At 41.4% G+C, this 25,703-nt stretch overlaps 1 protein-coding gene across 2 annotated transcripts in view; it reads left to right on the top strand.

The window, feature by feature from the left end:
- PRDM6 (PR/SET domain 6) overlaps positions 1–25,703 on the top strand; it is a 105,165-nt gene that overhangs the window by 66,391 nt on the left and 13,071 nt on the right. For both annotated transcript variants that reach the window (XM_065934430.1, XM_065934419.1), the window contains exons 4-6: positions 6,087–6,214; positions 9,780–9,904; positions 20,844–21,186. In XM_065934430.1, the coding sequence (XP_065790502.1) occupies positions 6,087–6,214; positions 9,780–9,904; positions 20,844–21,186 (596 nt within the window). The remainder of the gene's footprint in view (positions 1–6,086; positions 6,215–9,779; positions 9,905–20,843; positions 21,187–25,703) is intronic.

Genomic DNA, 25,703 nt, shown 5'->3' with positions numbered 1-25,703 from the left:
TTAGAGTAGACCCAGGCAACTTTTATCTGATTTTATAGTGTAATTACACTTATGACATCTTTGAATTAAAATAGACCCCTTGCTTAAAAAGACTATTGAAAGCCCTTCTGGTAAAAATAAGTGAACACTCCGCTCTACTCTCCCACTCCCTGGAAAACTATAGCACCAAATGCCTGCATCTCAGTCAGATGATGGCTTCTGGGCTGCGAAGGAGTGAGGGACATTTGCATTGTTTCCAGGCAATCAGATCAGATGGTTTTTCTTGCAAGTGCCCCCAGCTGTAGCAGATTGATTTTCAGGGATAGCAAAAATTCCTTTACAGCAGGGTTTACCAACTTAGGTGCTTCATGAGGCTGAGCAGCTAAGTAAATGAGTGAAGTAAGGAACATCTAAGAATAGGGGAGGGGAGGGAGGATGGGGAAGGAGAAAAGCCCATGGCTGATCTCAGGGGGCCACTTTGAAGGGGACCTAAGTTTCCATGGATTAGTCTCAGAGATTGAGGACCCATCTTCTGATTTTTTTCCTCAAGAAAAATTAAAAATTAGATAGAATTTCCAAAATTTTAAAACACTCGTGGACAAACAAAATTGGTCAAGCATTCAACCCAAGAGCCACCAGTTTGAAGATTTTGTTTTAGAGATACAGATTGCTCAGAGCCACCAGTATACATAAATTTCTATCATTCAGAAGATGGTTTTCTTGCTATTACGTTAAAATGGGCCCAAGTCAGTCACTAGTTTACACTATGTCTGTGATGATTATTGTTGTTAATGTACGTTGGCAGCATTCATAAATGACAAAGCTGTGGATAAGCCACTCATGACCAATTTATTTAAGACACAACACTGGTGCGGTTTTTATTCATGTTCTCATTTTTTAAAAAATTTATTTATTTTTGGCTGCACTGGGTCTTTGTTGCTATGCAGGCTTCTCTCTAATTGTACTGAAAGGGGGCAGCTCTTTAGTTGCAGTATTTGGGTTTCTCATTGTGGTGGCTTCTCTTGTTATGGAGCACAGGCTCTAGGCTCATGGGCTCAGAAGCTGTACCTCCCAAGCTCTAGAACGCTGGCTCAAGAGTTGTAGCGCACAGGCTGGGTTGCTCTGAGGCATGTGGGATCTTCCCTGATCAGGGATATAATCTGTGTCTCTAGCACTGCCAGGCAGATTCTTTACTACTGGGCCTCCAGGGAAGCCCTGCTGTTCTTATTTAAAGTACTTTCTTGTTCTAGGAAAGTAAGATTGTAGCAAAGAGTGCAGTTCCCTGATCTTCAGGATTGCAATGAAGTCTTTCACATAGTGGTTTTCAGTTAATGGCATGTGTGGTTTATAATGAGTGACAGTTTGTGTGATCATTATCTCAACCACATGTGTGGCATTTCAGTAAATATTATTGGTTTGTAAACTATAAAAAATATCCTTAAAAAGGTAAGAATGAGCTCTCCTCTTATCTTTCTCCTCCTGTTGATACAGGATAAAAGAAAAAGTACAGACCACAACCAGGGATTTTAAAATAGCAACAAAGCAGTCAGAAAGGCAATCAGTGTCTGGTAATGTAACGATACATATTACTGAGAGTTTCCCAGGAGGATAGCACAGATAATTTCTAACTTTGGGTAAGATAGTCTGCTCCTCTGTTTTAACAACCCATGCAGAAATTGATGTACATAGAAATAGATGACTAGACTTTTCATTTATTGTTTCGCTTTAATTTAAAAAATCAGAATAAGTTCAAAGTATAATATATAAATGCCAAAAAAGAGAATGTTAACACTCTGTCATATTTGCTTCAGAAACTTTTTTTTTTTTAAGAAAAACAAAGCATTTCAGATACATGTGTGTTCCCTTTGTTATCCTTCCATCCCCTTCTTTCCCAAGGCCAGGAGTCTGATGAAGTTAATGGTGAATCCTTCCAGCATGTTTGTTGTAAACAGATACATATAGATAGACATATTGCTATCTGTATATTACAATATACACTATTTTAAAATATACAATTGGGTTATTTTGTATATTTTGAAATGTTAACAAATGATATCATATGCATTAATCTGCAACTGATTTTCTCAATCAACATTATTATCTAGTTGATCTATATCAACTAGATCTTAATACAAACATATTTTGTTCATTCATTTTAAGTGTTTAGTACTTTTTTGTTGAATAAATAAACCACAGTTAGTTTATTCTTCTGATGATGGATAATTCTCTTATTTATAAGTATTTGCTGTTAAAAGTTGTGCTCCAGTGAATGACCTTGAACTTTTCTCCTTAGGCACATGTATCAGAATTTTATTGGAGTAGTTTCCTAGAAGTGAAATTGCTGAGTCACAAGAAATATGCATTGTCAAGTTTATTTCAACATGGCCCAAATGTTCTCCAATATAACTGTGCCATTGTATACTCCCTTTCAGCAATGCTAGGACTAGCTTTGTAAAACAAATATGCTTTCTACAGTTTTGAGGGGTTCCCGTTACAAAATTTAACCCTTTCCCACCAGGTGTCCTGTGTGTTTCTTTACATGTGTTTCCCCTACCTCTAGCTTCCTTAGAAGAAACAGAGCAAGGATAAAACTTTGGTGGTTCATATTCTTTGAGAATAAAGTGCACAGTTTTCAGCAAAACTGTGCTTGACTCAAGGGTTCTTTCAAGGAATTTTCCCCTGAATTTAACTCTTACTTTCATTCTTACCAATTGAGCAAATTCAATTTCTGACCTTTTTGACATTTTCATCGGTCCTCAGGAGATTATCTAAACACTGTGTAAGATTTTTGGTATTTTTCTTCTTATTTTAAATCTTTTGAAAGGTAATGAAAACAAAATAAGTCTTGGTCTTGGCGTTAATAAATCTCCTCAAATTCCTTAACATTTTTAGACCTGTTAGGTATCTATCTTATGGTTACATTTTAGTGTCACGCAAATGTAGATGTTGGTGCAGCCTCCAGGAACAGCTTCTCAACCTTGAAATTGTTGCAGCTGCTGTAGACTGAAATCTACTGAAGCATTTCCCCACTTGTGGTTGCTTGTCTCCCAGAAGGACGAATGTCAGCCCGTCTGGGTACAGGGACAGTGTCCTTGTATAGGTCAGATGCCTGTGGAATTTTATCGCTCTCTTTTAAAAAGTCTTTTACTGAACTCTGAAATAAAAACAAAGTTGAGCTAATGATGGAGATTAATAACAACACTCAAATTGGGACGCAGAACTTTTTTGAAAAGTTCCTCTTTAGCGCTTACATGTGGATGTTGTGGTTTCTGCTATTTTATTATACTTTTATTAGGAAAATGAACAGAAATAGGCATCACTGACTCCTGGGCCCTTGTTTCTTTTTCAAGAAACACAGTTTAAATGTTTAACAACACAGGCTAGAAAGGGCCCCAAGATGGTCTTGAGCCAAATGCAAAGGTTCGTGTTTTTGGCCAGCCTCCCTAAATAACTTCGGCTCGAGGTGCTGCCCATATTAGCATGATAGATCCCATTGAGGAAATCTCATATGCTGAGAATGTATGGCATTTATGAAACTCTTATTTTGGCAGGGGGAATAAAAGCAAATCATTAGATTTGGATTTTGAAAGGTCCCTCTGGCTGAACTTGAGAGACTAGGTTAGAAGGGCCTGGAGAAGCAGCAAGGAACTCTGTCGAGGGACTTTTCTAGTCCTTCAGGTGAGAGAAGAAGCTGGTTCAGTTAGGATCGTGATGGTGGAGAGGGAGAGATGGATGCGTGTGCAAAGTTTTAGGAGGCAAATTCAACTGGATTTGGTGATGGCTGAGTTCTGGGTGCTAAGGGAAAGAACAATATCAAGCCTAAATGAGTTTCCTCACCTCTGATGGGGTGCACACTTACGGGATCTAACTTGGTAAGTGGGATTTTTGTCGAGTTTCATGTAAAACAGTGTAATACTGGTATCAGGCTGAAGCAAGGAAGGCTCAACTTCATGCTGTGTGCTCGGTGTGTGATACTTTGGGGAAGCCTGACAAATAACCATCTACTTTTCCTCAAAGCAAGTAGCAGTTTCACCAGTTCAGGAATTGTAGGATTCCTGTAACCACAAAAAGTTTAAGGAGATTATTGCTGAAACAATGTGGGGGAAAACACTTTTTTATACTCATTTTGGAGACTGACTGGCTAATGTCTGGTGTTCAAATGAGCTAACACTTGGCAACACCCATGATGTGTAAATGTTAGAGAGTTTAACTTGCTGTCGAGGACATTGAATGGAAGCATGAAGGAGAACTGCACTTCTCCAAGTGCTTCATAAGTATTTTCACCAGCAGCTGTCATGGAAGATTTGTTCATGGGAGAAGGACAGGGCAGAGGGCTGGGTTCTCAACATTTGGGGCTCCATTATAGATAGATAGTGGTATTCAAAGAAGTGATGGCTTTGTACAGTGTCACATGGGCTGTTGACAGCAGACTCGAGATTGAGACTTTGAGCCTTTGAACCAGTTTCCTAAAACGAAAACAAGAGCAACAAAATAAGTACCATGTAATAATCTTACCTAAATATGAAAACTATCATCAGGTTGCTTACAGAGCAGATGTATTTACCACATGAAATGCTCCCATTTCCTGCCATCATCCCCAAATTAGGAGTTTAAAGTCATTAATCTTAAATATAATATAATCTAGGACTCTCTTCCTTCTTCTCAGGCTACACTGATTATCAACTGTAATCATTCTAGCCTGCTACCCAGTCATAGCTTCCCCAGCCATTATATTGATCAGGTTGGCATCCCCTCTTTTATTTGTGGGGGTTAGTGGAAAGATCGGGGGTGAAGACAAATGAGTTCAAGAAAAGCCCCCCCCCAAAAAAAAATCAGCTGTTTTAAAATGCCTGATGATAATAAAAAGAACTGTCATCACTAAGTCCTTTGGCCCCCAGAATAGAAATGCTGAGCTAAATTAATATGAATGACCTTACTAATTTTAGGGCTGAAATGTAACCAGTGAGGCACTCTGGGAGACTTGTTCTCTGTGTCTGTTTGGAAAAGAAAAGTGGAAAGGCTGATTAGCAAGGATAAGAGACATAATTTCTCAGGATGCTCTACGGAACATAATCTTACTGCTGACTTTTCTTTAAAAGGCCCAGTTTTGCCATGGTCCTTCTGAGAACTGTACCCCTTGCTTCCTGGCTGCCCTAGGACTGAGGATGGCCTTCCAGAATTGCTGCCCGTATATAACTTCCCAATCCACCCTTGCAGATACCCCAGCCTCCAAGGTGCCCAGGGCTAGCCTGTTTCTGGAAGTGGGGGCCGATTGTCTCTGCTGTTACCCCTGATTCCAACATCCTGGGCTGGCTGGTTGTTTAGCAGAAGGTTTTGTTCCCATGCTCATTGCCTGGGATTCCATTACCTTGGATGTGATCTTAAAGAAAATCTGCTTGAGGTGACCTAAGGCAATAGTGATTAGACTGACCTCAGTTAAGACATTTTAAATCCATAGGAAACTTTTATTATTTTTTTCTTTCCCTTTGCGAGGGTCTCTCTTTTTTGATGACTCCTCTCCTAATAGTTTCAGGTCCTGACAGCTGAAGTCCTACATCTTCTGCGAGGTGAGAGTGCATTTCTTTCAATCCAAATCAGAGTCTAATTTTATCAATCTGAAACAGCTCCATAACGTCCCAACCCCTGCTAGGTGTCTCCTGGCTTGTTGAGCCGACAGTCCCTGCCTCCCGGATGCCTTCGACCAGTTACGTGTTTGAGACGAGGGCCTCTCATGCAGATGTTCCAGCCATGTCAGCGTGGCCTCGCCTCTCAGCTCGCTTTGTTTATCCAGCAGCTCATTACTAAAGAGTAGCCTGTCAAAAAGAGGTTAAATATTCTTTGGGAAACATGGTCACTCACATCCTTGAGATGCCACAAATATGTTTAATAAAGTGAAGATTGGCTTGATAAGAAAAATGTGATTGACTTGCATCACCAGAAAATGTTTCTCCTGTTATTCTAGTTGAGTTTCCACAAGCATTCATGAGCACTAGCAAACCTATGGGCAATAAATTGCTGCAGCCAACACATAAAGACACCAAGGGAAGCAGGGAAAATGATTGCTGATGATTCGTTCTAACTACTTGACCTTCTGACCTCTTCTCTAGATATATGACCAAGATGGGACACTACAGCACTTTATTGATGGTGGGGAACCTAGTAAGTCGAGCTGGATGAGGTATATCCGATGTGCAAGGCACTGCGGAGAACAGAATCTAACAGTAGTTCAGTACAGGTAAAGTATACCTTGATTTACCACTTACAAAGCCAAAGCCCTTTGCCTTGCATATATAAATTCAGGCTTGCTGCTAGTTTTGAAAAAATCCTGCAGAGTCCTGAAGAACTCTGCAAGGGCTGGCAGGAATTTCTTTCTTTTTTTTTTTTTCTCCTAGGTTTGTGATACCTCTCTAGTTCTTGTAACAGTCATTTCTTGAGAATTCAGGAATAAGGGTGCTAGGAGAAGGCCTTTTTCACTCACTGCACATGATAAAGTTACTTCCACATCATCACATGAATGTTCACCATGGCCTGAGTGAGCCCAGCGAACTCACTGACTTGCTGTGATTTCCTCCCCAGCAGATGTGTCCACACGCAAACAGGAGTTCACGGATTCAGACCCAGGTCACTTGTTCTCAGTCACCTTCCGTCTGGCTGTCTCTCAGAGGGAGCAGTTTGAGTTGCACAAAGGCGTGAGAAATCAAGAAGTCTCAACCCTCCCCAGGCTGCTTTCCTAAAACCATTGTGCTCAGCAGCCTTGGTTGAGTCACAGTAACCTCTCCTGATCCCTTGAAAAGTGCCAAAGCATTTGACTCTGGTCCTGTGGCCATTCAGAGTATGTTTCAGGGGATGGGGTGATTCCAGAGCACAGAGAAGGCACCAGTCCCCTAAGATATTTTGGAAAATCCCACAGGTGAATGGAGATGAGGTGGAGCCTCCCCTATTTCAGAGTCTCATAGGGAGGCCTAGAGTGGGGGAGGGGCAGAAAAGCCAGTGGGCATCCCAGATCCAAAGCCACACCTGCCTCATGCACCTGTTGGTCAAGCATTTCCATGAGGTACTAAAGGCTAGAGTGGCAACCGAAAGGCAAACACAAATCCCATAGGAAAAAAGCCCTGCCACGAAGCCTTCTTTTCTCAAAATCCCTCGAAAACATGTGCCATGTAAATATATGACCTCAGTTATAAACAGCCACGTTCCCTTTAGAATCATAAGCAACTGTTTAGCTTTATCAGGCACCACAGACACATCAAAGCAGAAGGAGCCTTGCTCGGCAACTTGGAGTCCTGCCGATGACGATTTATTTTCAGTTTTTTTTCTTTTTAATTTTTAAAAATGAAGCCTTAAAAAAAATAAGCAAACTTTATTCCCCATATAGGTTAAAGGCTGCACAAATCTGGCTTGCTCTCCAAAGGCCTCCAAATTCAAAGGGAACATATTTGGGCAGCATGTGACTCACTGCCTTGGTTTCCTAGGCAGTTATCTTTCATTACATAAGGGTTTATATGAACTTGCACACGATGGTATCTGGTTACAGTCTGTATATGGGCTTCACCCATCTTCCCTGCAGCTGCATCTCTGTTGTGACGTTTTTATAAAACTCGGAGCTAGTAAAGTAGTAAAGATTGTGTTTGTCTACTCGGCAAGAGATAGTTTGACTGGTTCTGTCATGGGCACCCTGGGAGCTCTTGAGGAGAGTTCTGACTTTGGGAAAATAAGAAACCTCTGCAAGAAAGGTGGGCATGAGAAAGTCGTTACCTTTCTGTCAATATTAAGTGGGTTTTATTGCTCCCCTTCCTCATGGTGCTTCCACACTGAATTCTCTCTGCCGATCTGTTTTCGATTACCTCAGATCTTTATAAAATGAACTACAAAAACACAATTTAAAAACTGGCATCCATCACCAGTGACCACGTCCAAGAGTAGGAAAATAGAAAAGTTGGACCCTGAAGAGCCAGCCTAATTTTTATTGTACATGAATGTCCTCTTCACAAAAAGTCAGCTGGTTTAGATTCATTCTGTTATGATTTGTAATATCTAAATGGAATTTTCTTCAAAGCGCCCTTGATTGATTGACCCTTAGCTGAACGTTTTGTTTTTATTTTGAGGCTGACAATAATGTTTGTTGGCGTGTGTTCCGCTTCAGCTGCGTTGGGACGCCATGAAGCTATCTTTATGAGTCATCCAACCACAATACTAAATACATGTCAGCAAAGGAAATATTATCTGAAAAGGGAAAAATCCCTTTGATGTGCTTCAACATGCAGAGATTTCTGCGAGTTTTGGAAGCTCTGCCCGCTTGTAAGGAACGGTGTACGCTTACACTTTTCTTTTTCCCCTTTTGGCCTACTCTCTGCCTCAAAAGACCACCCATCGCTCGAAAACAGTTCTGCTCTTTCAGCGGCAAAGTGTGTCATTTGGTTTTAGCACATTCATTTGCCGGCGCTGTGTTTATATTAAGGGAAGCCAAACCGAGAGATGAAATGTTACAAGGGTGAAGTACAAAGTCGACTCAATTTTTCTCAAGTTAGGAGATGCCAGTGATTTATATCCCAGCTCCAATTTTGATTTTTTTATGTAGCAGTGGAAAGAATTAATAAAATGCACAGCTCTTGGAGATGCGGAGGGAGGAAGGGGAGTAAGGTCTGGACAACTGGCTGGAGTTTTTGTCAGATATTCATAGAATGTTGGGGAAAAACATTCTGCTTAGCTAGCAGTGCCCTCATGAGACAGAATGGCAGCAAGTAAGGAAAATAACAAGATAAATGAAATTTTTGCAGCTGCAAGTAAAATATTGAGAATCTGCACTTTTTTATTGATCTTTATGATCCTATTGCCAAGAGCCACTTTGTGGTGACAAAATATGTTGACAAGTGCATATCTCACCACCATGAAAAATGTGGTGAAGGATTCGCCTTATGTCTACAGTGTTGTACAAGGAACAGATTGCCCTGCTATGACCAGTTCCTTAGAGAAAGGCTAAATTTAAGGTTCACCAACCCTGAACACTTCTATCTTGAACTTGAGGCTAATGTTTGTAGCAATTCTTCACTGAGAAAACCAATCACAGGCTCCTCTTTTTTTTTTTTTTTAATCTGTAGATTTTTATTTACTGTGCCACAGCTGTTTACTTCTCAGTACCTTCACTCTGTCATTTCATAGTGTAATCTTTCAGCCAGAGTAAAGTGCCCCTCTTGTATTTATTGAATTTCCATCCACTTCACATAAGAGGGTTGTGGTTTTTTTTTTTTTGTTCCCCCTTTTCTCCTGTATCAAATTTTAGGGAAAAAAAAAAAAGCTATGGGGAAGATTTTTATTTCTCTCAGCCCTTATATCACAAAGCTGCTTAATTTTATTACAAATTTGAGAACTCCCATGCCAAGTTGTAAGAATACACCTAACGCTTTTCCTTCAAATAAGAAATCAATGGTGTTAATTTGTATGTGGGATTGAGGCACCAGAGTCTACAGTTTACGAAGAAAGAGAATTTTCTCATTAGTGTGAGATGAAATTTTTTCTTTAACTGAACTCTTCCTTTCTGCTCTCTCCGGGGCCAAATATCTGTCTCTTCAGCCAGGATGTTCCTTGGAGGGACACTGTGGAAATAAACTGTGAGCTATTTATCGTACTGGGTTACAGGCTCTAATTGGTTGCTGGGAACGATAAGGTGGGTGCAGATTTTATTACAAACAGAAATTGTTTAGGTGGGAAACTGGGCAGAACTTTTTTGGGGCAATAAAAATGTGGATGGAGCATGTGAGTCCTACCAATTACTAAGCTGGGTTTTCTTTTGTTTTGAATAGGTCGAATATATTCTACCGAGCCTGTATAGATATTCCCAGGGGTACCGAGCTTCTCGTGTGGTACAATGACAGCTATACGTCTTTCTTTGGGATCCCTTTACAATGCATTGCCCAGGATGAAAACTGTAAGAATTTATTTTAGCTCTGAATTCACATTTCCAAATACCTATTTCAAAGCTAACTTTTAAAATAAGAGTGTTGTTTGAAACTCCTGAAATGTGGTTCACTCTGCTGTGTAACACAAATGTGCACAAGTCTGTTCCATCATTTTATTTTTCCTTGTATATCCTGTGCTTTTTCCCAGGACGTCTTGACCTGTACAGTCCAATGTTTCTTCGCCCATTTATGATTTCAAAACCTTTTTCCTAGTTTAAATAATTGCCTGCAGCAGTGTTAAGGCAGCTTGTATCTACTGAGTACCGACTATGTGTCTGGTTCCAAGAGCAGCATTAGTTATAACTTCTGCTCTGAAGGATTGCACAGTCTTCCTGGAGTCATACTGTTTGCAAAAACGAAGTAAAGAGACAACACTTTCTTTAATCAGGAATAACACCCCTCCATCAATTGGCTTTGCTGCTACTTCAGTAGTTGTTGGAATGAGAAATGGTAGTAAAAATCATAGACATATGATTGAGGAATTTGTCTCTAAACATCTTAGTCTAAAATGAACCATGTAATTTCCTTCTATCTTTATTGCTGTCACTATCATTATGTTTGAAAAAATAATTTAATGCAAACCTTTGTAGTAGTTTTCATATAAACTTTATTTGTTTTTATGAATTTGGGGGAAAATGTTATAAGGTGATTTCTAGCATTTGGAATAGATTTAGGTGATTCTGATGTGCTTCAGTGAGAAACACTGGTTTGAATGATACAGTTTTTTTCTTGTCATCCAATTGACTGATCTGTGAACTGATAAGTTGGGATTGTGCAGTAGAAAAAGAAGCAGAGAGAACAGATTTATGTAAGAAACTTAATTTTGGGAAAAAAGTGTTATTTTAATTTTTCCTTCTTTACTTTCTCTCACACACATATAAACTCACAAAATGTTTATAATGTTACTGATCAAAATGCTGGTGATCAGATATTTCTTTTCCATGCTATCTTTGTTTTCTTTGTAAAAAAAAAAAACAGAATCCTCAAAAAGCATATTATGCTCAACTTTCTTTGCTACTTTACCCTAACCCCAAACTAATCTCAAATCAAAAAATGAATCTTTGGACATATAAATACATTCTTCTTACTTACCAAGTTTCCATTGGAAAGTTTTTTTTCTGCACTAATGCTCCTATCTGAGGGAGTGTCTACTTTCCTAGGGGAAAATCTCCACGTTACACATGAGCGTGTGGTTGGTGTTAGAAGCAGAAATGGCCGTAGCGGCCAGTATGCTCTGTCTTCCTAGTGTGACTCCATGCCCAGTTCTCCCAAGGTTGGATGTAGGTCCACACATGCAAAAGCACTGTTATCAGCTCCTCTGATTAGAACCTTGGTGTAACTTCACCTTCTAAAAGATAGAGTCTGCTTCAGAAAGATTCCATAAATCCTAGAAGGCCTTCTATTTCCTTCTTTAGTACAGCCTACTACAGACTGAAGATATTCTGGTGTGCGTGTCAAGGAATGTCTGGAAGTAAACACATCAAAGTCTAGAGTTCTAAAGTACATAGCACACAGTCCAAAAATTCATTCATTCATTAGATAGTTGTTGAATACATACTAAGGACCAGTGTCATTGCTGCATACTGTAAAAACAGCAGTGAACAAGACAAACAAGAATTCCTGCCCTCATGGAGTGTATAGTCTAGTGGAGGGAGACAGATTATCAACCAATAAATAAGTTAGTTAGTTTGTCATGTGATGATAAGTGTCATAGATATAACAAGCAGAGAAGGGGCAAGGAGTGCGAGGAAGTGGGAGTTGTGGCTTTAGAGATGACCAGTGTGGGCCCTACTAGGAAGGTGGCCTTTGGGCAAAGACTTAAGGAAGTGAAAGAACAAGCCATGTGTTCTTTGGGAGCAGAGTGTTGCAGGCAGCTGGACTCCAAGCGTAAAGGCTCAAGATGGAGATGCTACTGGCCTGTAGGAAGGGCATCACAACGGTTAGCATAGGTGTGTCAGTTGGAGAGAGTGAGTTGGGGGAGAATTAACTTAGATCTGGGGACAGGAATCTTATAAGGCCCAAAAGGTCACTGTCAAGACTCTGGATTTTACTCTGTTTGCATTGGACAAATGGGGTATTGTAGAGTTTCAAGCAGAAGAGTGATATGATCTGACTGAAGTTGTTACAGGCTTACTCTGGCCACTGAGTGGAATCTGACAGTGAGGGTAAGGATGGAGCAGGATCCAGTTAGAGGCTCTTGCTGGAATCCGGGGAGGAGGGGTGATGGTGGTTTGGACCAGGGTAAAAGTGGTGGAGGTGGTGAGAAGCGCTTGGATTCTGGATACATTTTGAAGGTAAAGTCAACAGCATTTGTTGACACATTGGATGCCAAGTGAGAGAAAGGAGTCAAGGATCACTCCAGGGCTTTGGTCTGAGGAGCTGGATGGATGGAATGGCCACTTAACTGGATTACGAGTCAGACATGGGAAGCATGAAGTGACTGCTGAGGGAATGCCTTTCTTCCCTTTGACATGGACCTCTGGGGTGGAAGTCTCTCGTCTGCAACATTGCTTCTACCCTGTGATGCTGTTACAAGGACGAGAGGGATTTAGGGGCTGGGCTGGCTGATTTGGGTTTTATGTGCCATTCACAGCCACCTGACTATGGTGTCTTGGGAGTGGACCAGCTGGTCTCCAGGCTGTGTACTAGTGCCATCCAAAATGCGCTTGGTGGCAGCCCCAGGGACTTTGCTCCTCAGACCTTCTTTCTCCCATATTTCAGCCTTTATGAAGCATTCTTGAGGTTGCTGATTAGAGTATTGAATAAACTCTACTAGGGCACATGTTATGTATCATTTAGCACCTGAAATCCTTGGAAGGAAATTCGCAAAACTTCAGCACCTTCAAGTGTTAAGGATTCAATAGGTAAACTATGTAGCTCTTTTGGGTTGAGTTCAGAGCTCTAAGTTAAGGGTGGAGGGAAGTTGAAAGAGAATTAAGTCATTAACTAAAATGCTCAACAATGACAATCCCCCATTCCCCTAAGAGTATTATAGGAATTTTATTTCAGTTCCTGTCTCAAAGTCGTATATCTATCATGGGATTGGCTACCCAAGAAACCAGCAGAGAGCTTCATCAGATGGCGTGGGGGTAGATATATGGCTTTGACTCTAACTGGAAGATGGATTCTCATTCCATATGATTCACAGAGATACCTAGGGAGGCTTTATAATGAGGGCTCTTTTTTCTGTACTGAGAAAATACTCGGTGTGATTTAAAAGAGCAAATGTGTGAAAGTGCATGGACTGATAATTTAACAGATAGCCTTTCACAGCCCTGAGTTATTTAAATCATCTCACCAGGATTAGCAATTTGAAGACAATTTTTATTCTACCAAGCTAGCCACAAAATAAATTAAGTACCTTAAAAAGAAGCTTCTTGAGATCAAAGACTTATTTGACAAAATGCCTCCATAGAGCCTCCTTATAGTGCTGTGCACACAGTAAACAATACATGCTCACTGGATACATATTGAGAATTTTACTGCCATTATTAGAAGCGAAGGATACAAAGTTCAGCCAGATTTTTCTTCTTGGTTAATGAAATTGTTACATGATCCAAGACATTCAAGGAAAATATGATTTTGCTTAGTGAATAATACTTATTAAGCACTTTCATTTATAAAAATACCACTTTCTTCCCATGGTTCTTTCAACGGTGAAAGCACACATTTCCTGTTGAGCGTGTGGGGTGGGTTCAGGCTTCAGGCACTGGCCCCTCTGGCAGCGGCCACGAAGCAGTGGGACACGCTCCCTGCCCGCACAAGCCACTGAAGGCCGCCTTGCCTCAAAGCGAGGGCCGCGTTTCACACAGGCATTTGGGCTCTGGAAGCAATTCCTACGTTATTTTCTTTAAGAAAGAAAAAAGAAAAAACCCCATAGTTCTAAATGTAATAGAGCCGCAAAGAGAGCACGGCTGCGTCCACTGTGGGCCTTTCAGAAGAGCCTGAAGGAACGCCTGTGTCGACAGATTGTATCCGCAAGGAGGAATGAGGTTCCCCAAAGCTTCCAGTGGGGGATTAGCTCCTGCAGAGTGTAAAGACCATAGTGTATTCATATTCACTTCAGAGGAAATTAAAAAAAAACCTGGGAATAAATGTTAAACAAGTCTTCCTGCTGCTTTTTCTGTCTTGGTGTATGAAGCTGAGGTGGTGGAATGTGAAACTTGATGGCAGCGCAGAGGTTGTTACACCGGACTAAACTCTGTCTGAGAGAGGTCCTGCCTTTTCGTTTTGATTTTAAAGAGCGGAAAATAAAGACAGGCACGTCTGCATGGTGCCCTGGCCCCACCATCCCACCAACAGTGTGAAACTAGGCCCTGGGTAGAGAAGGCTCCATCAAGCCTTCTGTCTGTGAACACTGAGGAGGTGGTGGTATAGTTCAGTCCAACAAGAATAGCTGTCTGCAAGACCCTACAGGGAGCATCGTGACGGGGTACAAAACTTCAGACCTTTTCCTCAAAGGGCTCAGTGTAGGAGAAGGCACGTAAGCAAAAACTACACTGCAGAACCTAACACAGGTGCCTTGTGACATGGCCATAGCAGGGAGCTGGCCTCTGTGGTGGTAGTGATAGTCAGTTCTGGCTGACTCTTTGCAACCCCATGGACTGTAGCTCGCCAGGTTCCTCTGTCCATGGCATCCTCCCAGGCAGGAATACTGGAGTGGGTAGCCATTCCCTTCTCTAGGGAATCTTCCCAACCCAGGGATCAAACCTAGGTCCCTTGCATTGCAGGCAGATTCTCTACCCTCTGAGCCACCAGGCCGGTAGGCTCAGTGTTAATGCAGTTGGGAGGAGTCCAATTCTAGGCCCTTGTGCACAGTGGGCAGCTGGGATTGGACCCCTCCTATAAATCCAGGAACCAGAAGTCACTGTTTGTCCTTGAATGGGGACTAGAAAGTGCTACCCTCAAGCCAGTAGTCCAAGGAACTCTCCATCTGGGGCCATTGGTGAAAGCAGTATGTCACATTCCAAAACCGGCCCCAGCTATGGGAGAGTATGGGGTTGGGTTTTGCATTACCTGCCAGTTGTGGAAACCCTTGGCCAAGAAGCTGTTATAAAACTTGGCCCAGAACTGGAGGGACATGGAGAATCCTAGAACAAGCAGAGAAGAGTTCCACCCCAGAGGTGTCTGCTCAGGACTCCCAACAGAAGGCAGTGGCCACTGAAAACACCTTCATTGAAGGAAGCGGCAAAAGACACAGAGGAGCACGCTGTCATGAGAAACTTGACCTCTTGGATGCCTCGATCCTTGGCATCTTGGGAGCCTTGCTTTAGGATTGAGGCCCTCATCCCTCCACTTTCTGAAGGTGTAGAGGGTTGACAGCTGAATTGTCTTCAGCCTACAGAACCACTTTACCCTTGGTCATGTTCCCTCCCCATGTAGCCTGTGTCCAGGGGCTATTCGGTGTGGATGGGTATTAAGGACTGCTCCCCTTATTCCAAAGCCAGGTGACTCGAAAGGTTAATTAAGTGCTTAGGTTAGTTAAGTGCTTTTAATTGCTCTTAACACCATCCTCTCTCCTCATTTGGCAGTAAACCTCTTGTACACAGAACGTTAGATCTCCATTTCAGGTTCCAGGGGACCCAACTTCAGACAGGTGCTCCCAGATTTATGTTGCCAGCCCAGACCTCTCACCGGAGACCCCGGCTTCTGTCCACCTGTTGAATTCCCATCTGCACTTGGCCTCAAACTCAGCGCATTAAACTGAAACCATCCTACTCTGTCCCCCAAGCTGTCTCTCCCCCAGTTCAGTACCTCTCACTCCCATTCACTCAGCTATTCTTTCTAGAAACCTTGTTCTTTCTCAGCCCATCTGTCTAGTCATTCATAAACCCCTGTTGATTCTATACTCTTAAATGCTTTTCTTTCCATTTCTGCTGCCGCCTCTTGATCAGCCTCACAGTCAGCTTTGGCCTGGACCTTTACATTGTCCTTTTTAGTATCAGGGCAGCCAGAGTGAAGTTTCGTTGATTTTATTGTTTCAGTTTAATCACTTATTTGGTTAAAAGTTAGTTTTTAACTAACTTTTGGTTCCGTTGATCAGAATTCAGAAAATAATATGGGCATATAATTTTTCTTCCAAAGGCAGTGAGTTGACACATTCTAAGGTGTCCTTCCAGGTGTATTTTTTTGCCCATTCTCTCATTTGTGCACATTCTCCCTCTTTTTCTCTGCCCCTCTGTTCCTGGTGACTCAGCTGGTAAAGAATCTGCCTGCAATGCAGGAGACCTGGGTTCAACCCCTGGGTCAGGAAGATCCCCTGGAGAACCCACTCCAGTATTCTTGCCTGGAGAATTCCATGGACAGAGGAGCCTGGCCGGCTAGAGACTGTAATGTTGCAAAGAGTCAGACATGACTGAGCGACTAACACTACTACTATTAGATTTTTTGTACTGCACCTCACTTTTTCATTTAATGATAGAGGGTGATGATGCATTTAAAGTATAAGTCCGATCACCTCACACCCTAGCTTAAACCCGTTTTTTGGATTGCCATTACTCTTATACTCAATCCCCAGCTCTTTAAAATGATAGTCCATGGACTACATATGGTCTTCAGAAATGTTTTTTATGGCTCACTTAGTGTTTTGTAAAATTCTAATTCAAGCATCCTCAGACTGGCCATGCCTTATTTGGTTTGCTACAGATCCCACCGTCCTCTGTTGTACTAACTTACTTCACATTCAAGGTCACTGTCTCAAGGAAGCTATCTTTCCCACCCCAAGTTTAGCCAACCTTGATAGATGTTTTCCTGACTCCTTTTCTTCTCTGTCACAGCAGTTATACTTGTAGAGACTGTATATTGTCAATTCTAAGATTTGCATATTTTTTGCATTTTAATCTTTCTGAACCTGGTAAATGTCTTACAATGCACAGTGACTTAAAATTAATGGTGCAGCTTGCAATTCATGGAACTTTAAATTTGATGAAACCAAATAAATAATTACCTGTGAAGACGTTTGTGTATCTGTCTCTCTCACGAGAGTTTAAGTGGTCTGAGAGTTGGGTATTACTGTCTTGTTCCTCTATATCTGCAGTGCTTTCAGTGTCTGGCTTATCACCAATGCTCTGTAAGCACTCATGGGCTGAATGAATGACTGAGGGTGTAAAATAGGACTTTGTTACACGGATCCTGTATTGCGCTCTCTCAGAATTTTAATTTTGCAGGATTTGGTGAGTTCATGTTCTTTCTTTTTTTTTTTTAGAGCTTCCAGAGTTTGCCCTCTCCCCCTCAATCTTTGTCTTACAGACTGAAGACAAAGTCTTCTTTGCTCACCATATCTTCATGGAGAAACCCCTTTATCCTTTTGTGGAATTTCCTTAGTTGTCTCTGGGAATTTTGCAGTTGTCTGGATTGTCTTGGCTTGGGATAGCATAGTCTTTTCTGATTCATTTCTTGTCCCCTTATAATTCCTGTTGTTTATTAGTACTTTTGTTTATTGGGCCAATCAAAGTGGAATTCAGAAAGAATGCTCCTCTGTATCCTTCAAGTCCTGCTTAAAGTACTAGACCTTTAAGGGTATCTGGACCTCTAGGGTCTGTGGGCGTGTGCAGGCACTCTGCAGAACAACTTCGAGAGCAAATACAGTTGATTTTGTGAAAATTATCCATTCCTAGCCTTACTTTTTTCTTTCTCTAAATTATATGCTCATTTCATTCAGTAAGATTGAATTTATTCACAAGTACAAGAAAAGGTGATGCCAAAAGCAGAATGTAGAGTGTAAGCATTGCTAGTATATCTTGAAAACATGTTTGTTTGGGGGATTCTGTAGGAGAAAATAAGACAGAGAATAGGCATCCCAACTCTTATTACCTGAATGCTCTTATTATCATTAACTTAGATCCCTGTTTACCCCAAATCATCATAAAAGCTAATATAAACTTTTCTGTATTACTATTTTGACTTTGGTTATTAAACTTAGAAAAATCTGTTGGCCCACACATTCTTTTCTTTAATAGAACGGTGATGTGACCTTAACAATTTTTGAAAATGAGTTTATTGAGTTACTTTCCAAGAGCTTAAGTGAGAAGTCAGCCTTTATAATCTATACTCAGAGTATCGTTTGTATGATTTTCCCCAGAGACATCTTATTCCTCTTTCCAGCAGCGAGCTTCTGGCTGGCTTTGCTGCTCTCTTGCATGTTGATGACATCTTCATTCCACAGTCTCCCCGCCCTGCCTTCCTTCCTGCCAGTCTGGCCTCCCCAACCCACCAGAGCTGTGTTGTTGCCTGAAGACCTGCGGGTTTCTCTTTGCTTTATCTCTTCCGGATTAGTTGTGAATGGGCTAAGTAAGAGGAGTTTTACCTTAATCTCTTGACAGTACTGGTTTTGTTTGTTAAGAAAGAGTCAAAACATAAAACATTTCTCTTTATCTTTCAATATGTCATTTAGAAGTCACAGCCTCTGTGCAATCAAAGGTTTTTCTGAAAGTCTAAAATGTGTGCACACATTTCATATTGGTGATACACTTTTGCCCCAGAAGTTGAAATTATACACAAATTTTATACATGAAATATAGACATAAATATGTACATGCATGTGTCTGTAGGTGCGTTTATAACTTTCATGTTTATGTATGAGTTTATACACACAAAAATCTCTGCACTAGCTGTGAAATGTCCTTTCTGTTTTTGCAACACAGCTATTGAGTACACACAGAATTGGAATGTGGTCAGGAAAAAAAAAACCACCCTGGAAATCAGAGTGCACCCTGGAAAGCTTCCAGCTTAGCTGTGCCCTTAACCAAATGTGTGACCATGCGCAGTTATTAGACTGAGCAAATTATTAACCTTCAGCTTTTTTTTTTTTTTTTTTTTCTTTTTTTGGTTATAAGAGAGGGTAGAAGTGGATCAGTTGTTCTCATCTTTATATATTAGAAGTACTTGGGGGGAACTTTTAAAAATGCAGATGCCCAGACCCTACCAAGAGATTCTGGTATTTCAAAAAATATCTCCCCTGTGAGTCTATTATGTATTCAGGGTAAAGAACTGTCCACTAGACAAACTCTCCCTTGGTCTGTGAGTCTCTTTTTTAAGTTGATATTTCTCCTTCCTAAGACAGGACGGGCCAGGCCAACTGCGTGGGCCAATCCAGAACCCAACAAGATAAGCTGTTCCTTTGTTGAATTCACCTTATACATGTGATTATTACAACACTCAGGGGTAAAGCGTCCTTGTTGTTGCTGTTCCATCACTCAGTCATGTCTGACTCTTTGCAGCATGCTAGGCTTCTGTGTCCTTCACCATCTCTTAGAGTTTGCTCAAACTCCTGTCCATTGAGTCGATGATGTCATCCAACCATCTCATCCTCTGTTGCCCCCTTTTCTTCCTGCCCTCAGTCTTTCTCAGCATCAGGGTCTTTTCCAGTGAGTCAGCCCTTCACATCAGGTGCCCAAAGAATTAGAGCTTCAGCTTCAGCATCAGCCCAATGATGGGTTCTTGCACTATCTCACTCAAATCCTTCCAATGACCATTTTACATTTTACCAAGGACTAAATTGTGGATTTAGATGTTCTATACTTGCCCACAGTCAAAAGTAATACAGTCAGCCCTTTGTATCCTTGGGTTCCATCTGCAGATTGAACCAACCACAGATGAAACATATTGGGAGAAAAATTCTAGAAAGTCCCAAAAAGCAAAACTTGAATTTGCTGTATGTTGGCAACTATTTACATAGCACTTAAATGGTATTAGGTATTATAACTGATCTAGAGATGACTTAAAAGTATCCAGCAGGGTGTGAGTAGATTATATGCAAATACTGTGCCATTTTATATAAGGGACTTGAGCATCAGCAGATTTGGAAATATACAAGGGTTCTGGAACCAAACCCCTCTGTATACCAAGGGACAGCTGTAGATAGTGGAATTTAAATCTTGGCCATCTGAATCATTAAGCCATGCTGCTATTACTGTTCAGATTATTGTTTCCACTGTCCTCATTTTACAGATGAGGAAACAGAGACACAGAGAGATTGTGTAACTTGCCTTAGGTGACCAAGCTAATAAACGGCAGTCAGGATTTGAACATAGCTCTTTGTGATTCCAAAGCCCTAGTTTCAAGCTCCGTGACCGTATACTCTGTCGCCTCCCACTCTTACCTTATCCACTGCACCCTGGCTGTGCATCGCGCCTCTCTTGGGCCCTCCCTGAACACTAATTCTTTCTTTTTTCTTGCTGTTCCTGTGCTCAAAAACAGTCAGTGTCTGTTTCTTAGACCCAAGGTCTTTTGTTTATTTATTTATTTGGACATTAAAGGCTCACTGAGGTCTGCCCCCTGCCGCCCTTTTATTCCCACAGTGCCGAAAACCCATGCTGTGCCTTGTCGGCCTGATTCCACGCCATCCCACCAGCATGCCAGACTTCTGTCTCCAGGCGTCTTTCATAGGGTTGCCTTCATCCTTCAGCCAGGTTTCCTTGAAAACCTGTTTTGTGCTGACAGGATCGAGTGGAAGGCCTGAAATCCTGAGGGCCTGAATCTCCCTTCTCTGCTCAAAGCCCCTTTTTCGGGGAGCCCTCCTTCATCTCCCTGTCTCCTGCTGTGCCTCCCATCTCAATGCTGCCCACATCTGGGCTACAGTGTGGAGCCTCATTATGGAGTTTTTATCTCAGGTCATAAGTAACTCTGTGAGGGCAAAGACCATCTATGAAAATCTTAAGCAGGTAATCATTGCTTAAGAAATAGACACTGAATGAGTTCATTTTGGATAATTGTGCTTTCCCCTTCAAATCGAACTGTCTGCTCTTATATTTATTCTGAGTCCAGAAAAGCCAATTTTTAAAATACAGACTTACAGGATTTTTTTCAGACATGTTTGTTATTATGACTTCTAGGAATTTTTTAGAAGCTTGTGCTTTGCTTATTTGAAGGGCAAATAAAACTGATCTCAAACTTTTGCTGTCCTTCCAGTAAATGTCCCCTCAACGGTCATGGAAGCCATGTGCAGACAGGATGCCCTGCAACCCTTCAACAAGAGCAGCAAACTCCCCCAGGCTCCCCAGCAGCGCTCTGTCGTCTTCCCCCAGACTCCATGCGGCAGGAACTTCTCCCTCCTGGATAAGTCAGGGCCCCTGGAATCCGGATTTAATCAAATCAACGTGAAGAACCAGCGCGTCCTGGCGAGCCCCACCTCTACCAGCCAGCTCCACTCGGAGTTCAGTGACTGGCACCTCTGGAAATGCGGGCAGTGCTTTAAGACTTTTACGCAGCGGATCCTGCTACAGATGCACGTGTGCACACAGAACCCTGACAGGTAACCCCACCTCTCGTGGCTCACAGGGTGTGTGTGCTTGTGAGGCTCACTGCTTGCCTTCCTGTCGCCTACTCCAGCCACACCTGGGGGGAAATCCTACAATCAGAGGTCTGGAAGGCTGAGAGTCACGTGAGGCACATTGTGTAAAAGGGCTGCATGAACGGGGGCTGCAGAAAGGAATCTTCTGTCACTTTCCAAACAGCTCTGCCTGAGTCTAAAGGGAGGCAAAGTAGAAGGCTCAGACTTATGAATATCATAGGTGGAAAAATGAGGTCAGGATAATTAGAATCCTCTCTGTCTTCCAAAGATAATATAGCTGCCCGCTCTGCTGCTGTCACAGTCGTTTCAGGGTTCACCTCCAGTGTGCCGTGGGTATGAACTTAATTAAGTACTAAGAGGTAATGAATTGGAATTTTTTGCTTAGTACTATTTTTCTTCAGAGCATGCAAACCCATAAATCCTGCAAAGCTGTCAAAAGGAAATACCTACTCTGCTAGTGATGTGGAGGAAAACAGATGCCACTTATTCAATAAACTAATATCCACACAGAAGAAAAATGTTGACTAGATACCTCGGAGTCAAAGTTGGTTTGAAAGTTTGTCAATAAAGAATTTTATGGCCATGAACTGAAGATGAAATTTAGCTGAACAAGTGAATTAAAATTTCAGGTACTCTGACGAGTGGCACAGTAGACATAATGGAACTATTATTTATGAATCAAAACGGTTTTATTCGACAGTCTTGATAGCTGGGAGTGCAAAAGACAAAAATCAAATTAATTCAGTAAGAAAGGACGGTGTTTTATCTCCCCTTCACATCCTATGAAAATTTGATTAAATGCAAACTATCTAAAAATATTTTTAATATAAGGGCAGAAAGTAAATTTTGGAAGTAGAATAGGAGACTCCAAAGCAGGACTCCTGAATTAATTTTCTTAATTTAGCCACTGGCTAACCTTAAGCCACTCAGCACTCCTTGCCTTAAGATATATGCACCCAACTCTCCCCTCTTAGCTCTGCAGGATACAGCAGTGTGCTCGAACCCAAGCAGGCAGGGAGGATGTTGGAGAGGGGGTGGATCATTTTTATTTTTTTAATTGATTTTATTTTCATTTAATTTATCTTTTTTAATCTTTTAATTTCAGATAATGATCCATTTTTAGGGTACATGTGCATTTTTATGTGTGTATGTTTTTTTTGGTGCCATGCTAGAAACCATTTGCTTGGCATCAAAGTGTTGCTGTAACTGATTGATGTTGAAACATTTGTATTAAGGCCATTAAGGCAGCTGTGTCTATATCATCTTTTACCTTCAATAGGAGAGCCTCCCGGTGAAAATATCAACAGCCTTCTGTATATCTTTGTAGTGTTGGCTTTAAGGGAACACAAAAGTTTTGGAAATGTTTTTCTTACTCGAGAAGGATTTTTTTTTTTTAAATTTGCCTTCCTTGCAAGTATACAGATAGCCTCAAGATATATCTGTTCAAAGTTTGCAAAGCATTTTGGTTATTTTTTTTAATATAAAAAGTGCACTACAATTTATTATAAACTTGCTTTTTAAATTGAGGGAGTTTAGGTGTGCATGAGTTTAGGTGTATTCTCAAGAGATTCATTGTGATCATCACAACTGAATATACAAGGTAAGATGAAATGATAGTTGAAAATTTCTGGATAGAGGAACTGAAAGCTTAGCTTTGAGTATGATGATTTCATGCTGAATGTCATATAAAACAATGAAATATGTCATGGTAAATAAAAAGATAGCAAAACAGACTGTTTTGTCTGACCTCAGTTTCGCTTCAAAAATCATGTATGTATTCAGTTTGAGTTCCTGTGAAGTCTGTTCTGTCAAATAATAGTGTTAGAATTTGTAAAGCATCTATGTAATCTGTCAGACAAGTGCCTGACAAATTAGAAAACTTACAAAGTGTACAAAAGTGTACAAAATACACTTCCACGAGAGACTGTTAGGTTATTGCTGATTCCAAGCTAATCTAGAGTTACTGGCAAAAATCCAGGTGGCTTGAGACTCCTATCCTGTGTGAGACCCTGCTGGGCTTGTTTGATGCAGATACCCAGCTGTGGTTTGGCCAGGCCCTCCCAGATGAGGTGAGGTAATGTGCTTTATATGCAGGTAGATTGCTGTATCTCCTCCTTTCCCGTCACTTTGTTGGTGAAGAGAGGTGGTCACCATCATTCATGAATAAGTTAAAAGTAATTATTATGACTTCAATAAAGTAGTCCTTTTAGAGGCAGAGGAATAAAATATAGTGTTTCTTACTAATAACAGGGAGATGCTTGAATTATTCCATCACATTTGAGTTGGTTAGTGGAGATAACGGAAATAGAGATGCTCAGTCTCCTTGACCCACTAGTTTCACTGAGATATATAATGTGCTTTTAGGATATAGGCTTGGAAGAGCTGTATGGTTGGTGTTCCAGAATCTTACATGCTTTCCTGTACCAGCACACTTGGGAGTAGAAGACATTCTCTCTGTAATTCTTAACCACACGAGTGAATTTCTGAAGAGGAGAAATATACAGAACTAAAGTGGAGCATCAATTTGTGCATAGTTGTGAGATTTGGAGTCTTTTACTGTCCACATGGAGACTGAACTGCTGAATATATGTGTTTTCTTTAGTGATTGACTCCATAAATTAACTGACTTTTAGTCCTTGGCAGTTTGTGCCCATTCAGCCCTATACAGTGAAAAAACTTAGAACCTACCAGTCAGAAACCATTTCCTTTCTATTTGAAAAATGCAAATGCTTTTATTTTGATAGGAAAATCTTGCTAGAACTAGAGGCAAGAAAGGGGGACACAGAAGACAAAGTCAGAAAGTAAACAAGCTAGAGTTTAGTTTCAAACATGTCCAGATTTTGAAACAGGCCCCTGAATCTTAAGTCTAAAAGATTTTTCACTCAACAGACTGAATATTTGACCATGAAACCCAAGACATTTGAACTTTCATCAAAGAGACTGTGTGTGTCTTTATTTGTGAACTTTTTCATGTGAGGGACCGTCAGTAAGTCTATGACTTGATAAAAAGGAAAGAGATCTGAGGATACCCCGGATTGGCAGCCTTACTGATTTTCACTACCATGTTATTTACATTGTACACAGAAAGAAAATTCATTTGACCTGGCAAAGTAGCAATTAGCATTAAAGATAAAAATATACCCGTAATAGGGTCCAGAAGCCACAGGATTGTTATTTCTTAATTTTATTGTGTTAATGTCATGTCCAACTCTTTTCGACCCCATGAACTATAGCCCACCAGCCTCTTCTATCCATGGGATTCTCCAGCAAGAGTACTGGAGTGGGTTGCCGTTTCCTTCTCCAGGGGATCTTCCTGACCCAGGGATTGAACCCCGGTCTCCTGCATTATAGGCAGATGCTTTACCATCTGAACCACCAGGGAAGTCCTAATATTAAACATACGCCCCCCCCCCCCCCCAAATCTCTTCTTCCCTTTTCTCAAGCTACTGACTTTATCTTTCATGAGTAAATTCAAAGGAAGGAAGCTGTAGGAATCTAGATCAACCTAGGTATTATTTAGGGATTTCAAAAAACATTTATGGTTTAGCATAAATTTATTCCAGGTGGTGCAGTGGTAAAGAATCTGCCTAACAATGCACACGATGTGATCCCTGGGTCGGGAAGATCTCCTGGAGAAGGGAATAGCAACCCACTCCAGTATTCTTGCCTGGGAAATCCCATGGACAGAGAGCCTGGTGAGCTACAGTCCATGGGGTTGCAAAGAGTCAGACAGGACAGAGTGACTAAGTGTACACACAGGCGCATAAGCTTATTATCCAGGCCAGGGCAGCTTGACAGACTTGTGCTTGAACCAGGAATTAGAAATCCCCTTTCCCTTCTGTTTTTTGCTGCAGAAACTATCAAAGGTTCCACTGGGGGTAGTGGTGGTGGCCATGGGTCTCCAGAAAGGAGTAAGCAAAGCCTTCAATCACAGTGGGTTATTTTCTGATGAATATGTTCTATTTTATTCTCTGCAGAATGTCTTTACAGTGCTTATCTTTATTTTTCATTATTTTCCTTTCCTTCTTGATTGTGCCACATGGGGAAAGCTTGTCTTTAGCCTCCTGGACACACTGTCAGCCACTCACATTTGTGTTTTGAGCGTCCTTGTTTATATAATTGGATGTGGAAGTACCAGAGGGGAAGATAACTCTAGAAAGAGCTGTTTGATGGGAGGAGCCTGACGATAATCCATCACCATAATAGTTGCTTTGGAATGCATCGGTGTTTCTGTTCCAATGTTTCCCCCTCCCCTACGTGTGAAGGTTACCTTCTCTCTAGCTTTCAGCATTCTCCGAGTGTCTTGGCTCTGTACTTCTGCCAGTCTCCTGAAATCCTTTTCTCCTTACGTAGTGCTTAGTTCTTTTCTCACTCAGGACAGCCTGCAGTGGCCTAAATGGTGCCCTGTTTGAAGTCTCTGGGGATGGGCTCTTGGGCTTGACTGACGGGGAGCAAGGAGGGAACGTGGGCCCAACTGA

Source organism: Muntiacus reevesi, chromosome 1 (genome assembly GCF_963930625.1).
Source record: "Muntiacus reevesi chromosome 1, mMunRee1.1, whole genome shotgun sequence".
Taxonomy (NCBI): domain Eukaryota; kingdom Metazoa; phylum Chordata; class Mammalia; order Artiodactyla; family Cervidae; genus Muntiacus; species Muntiacus reevesi.
The sequence above is the reverse complement of the archived record's forward strand: the minus strand, read 5'-3'. Positions and strand labels throughout refer to the sequence as shown.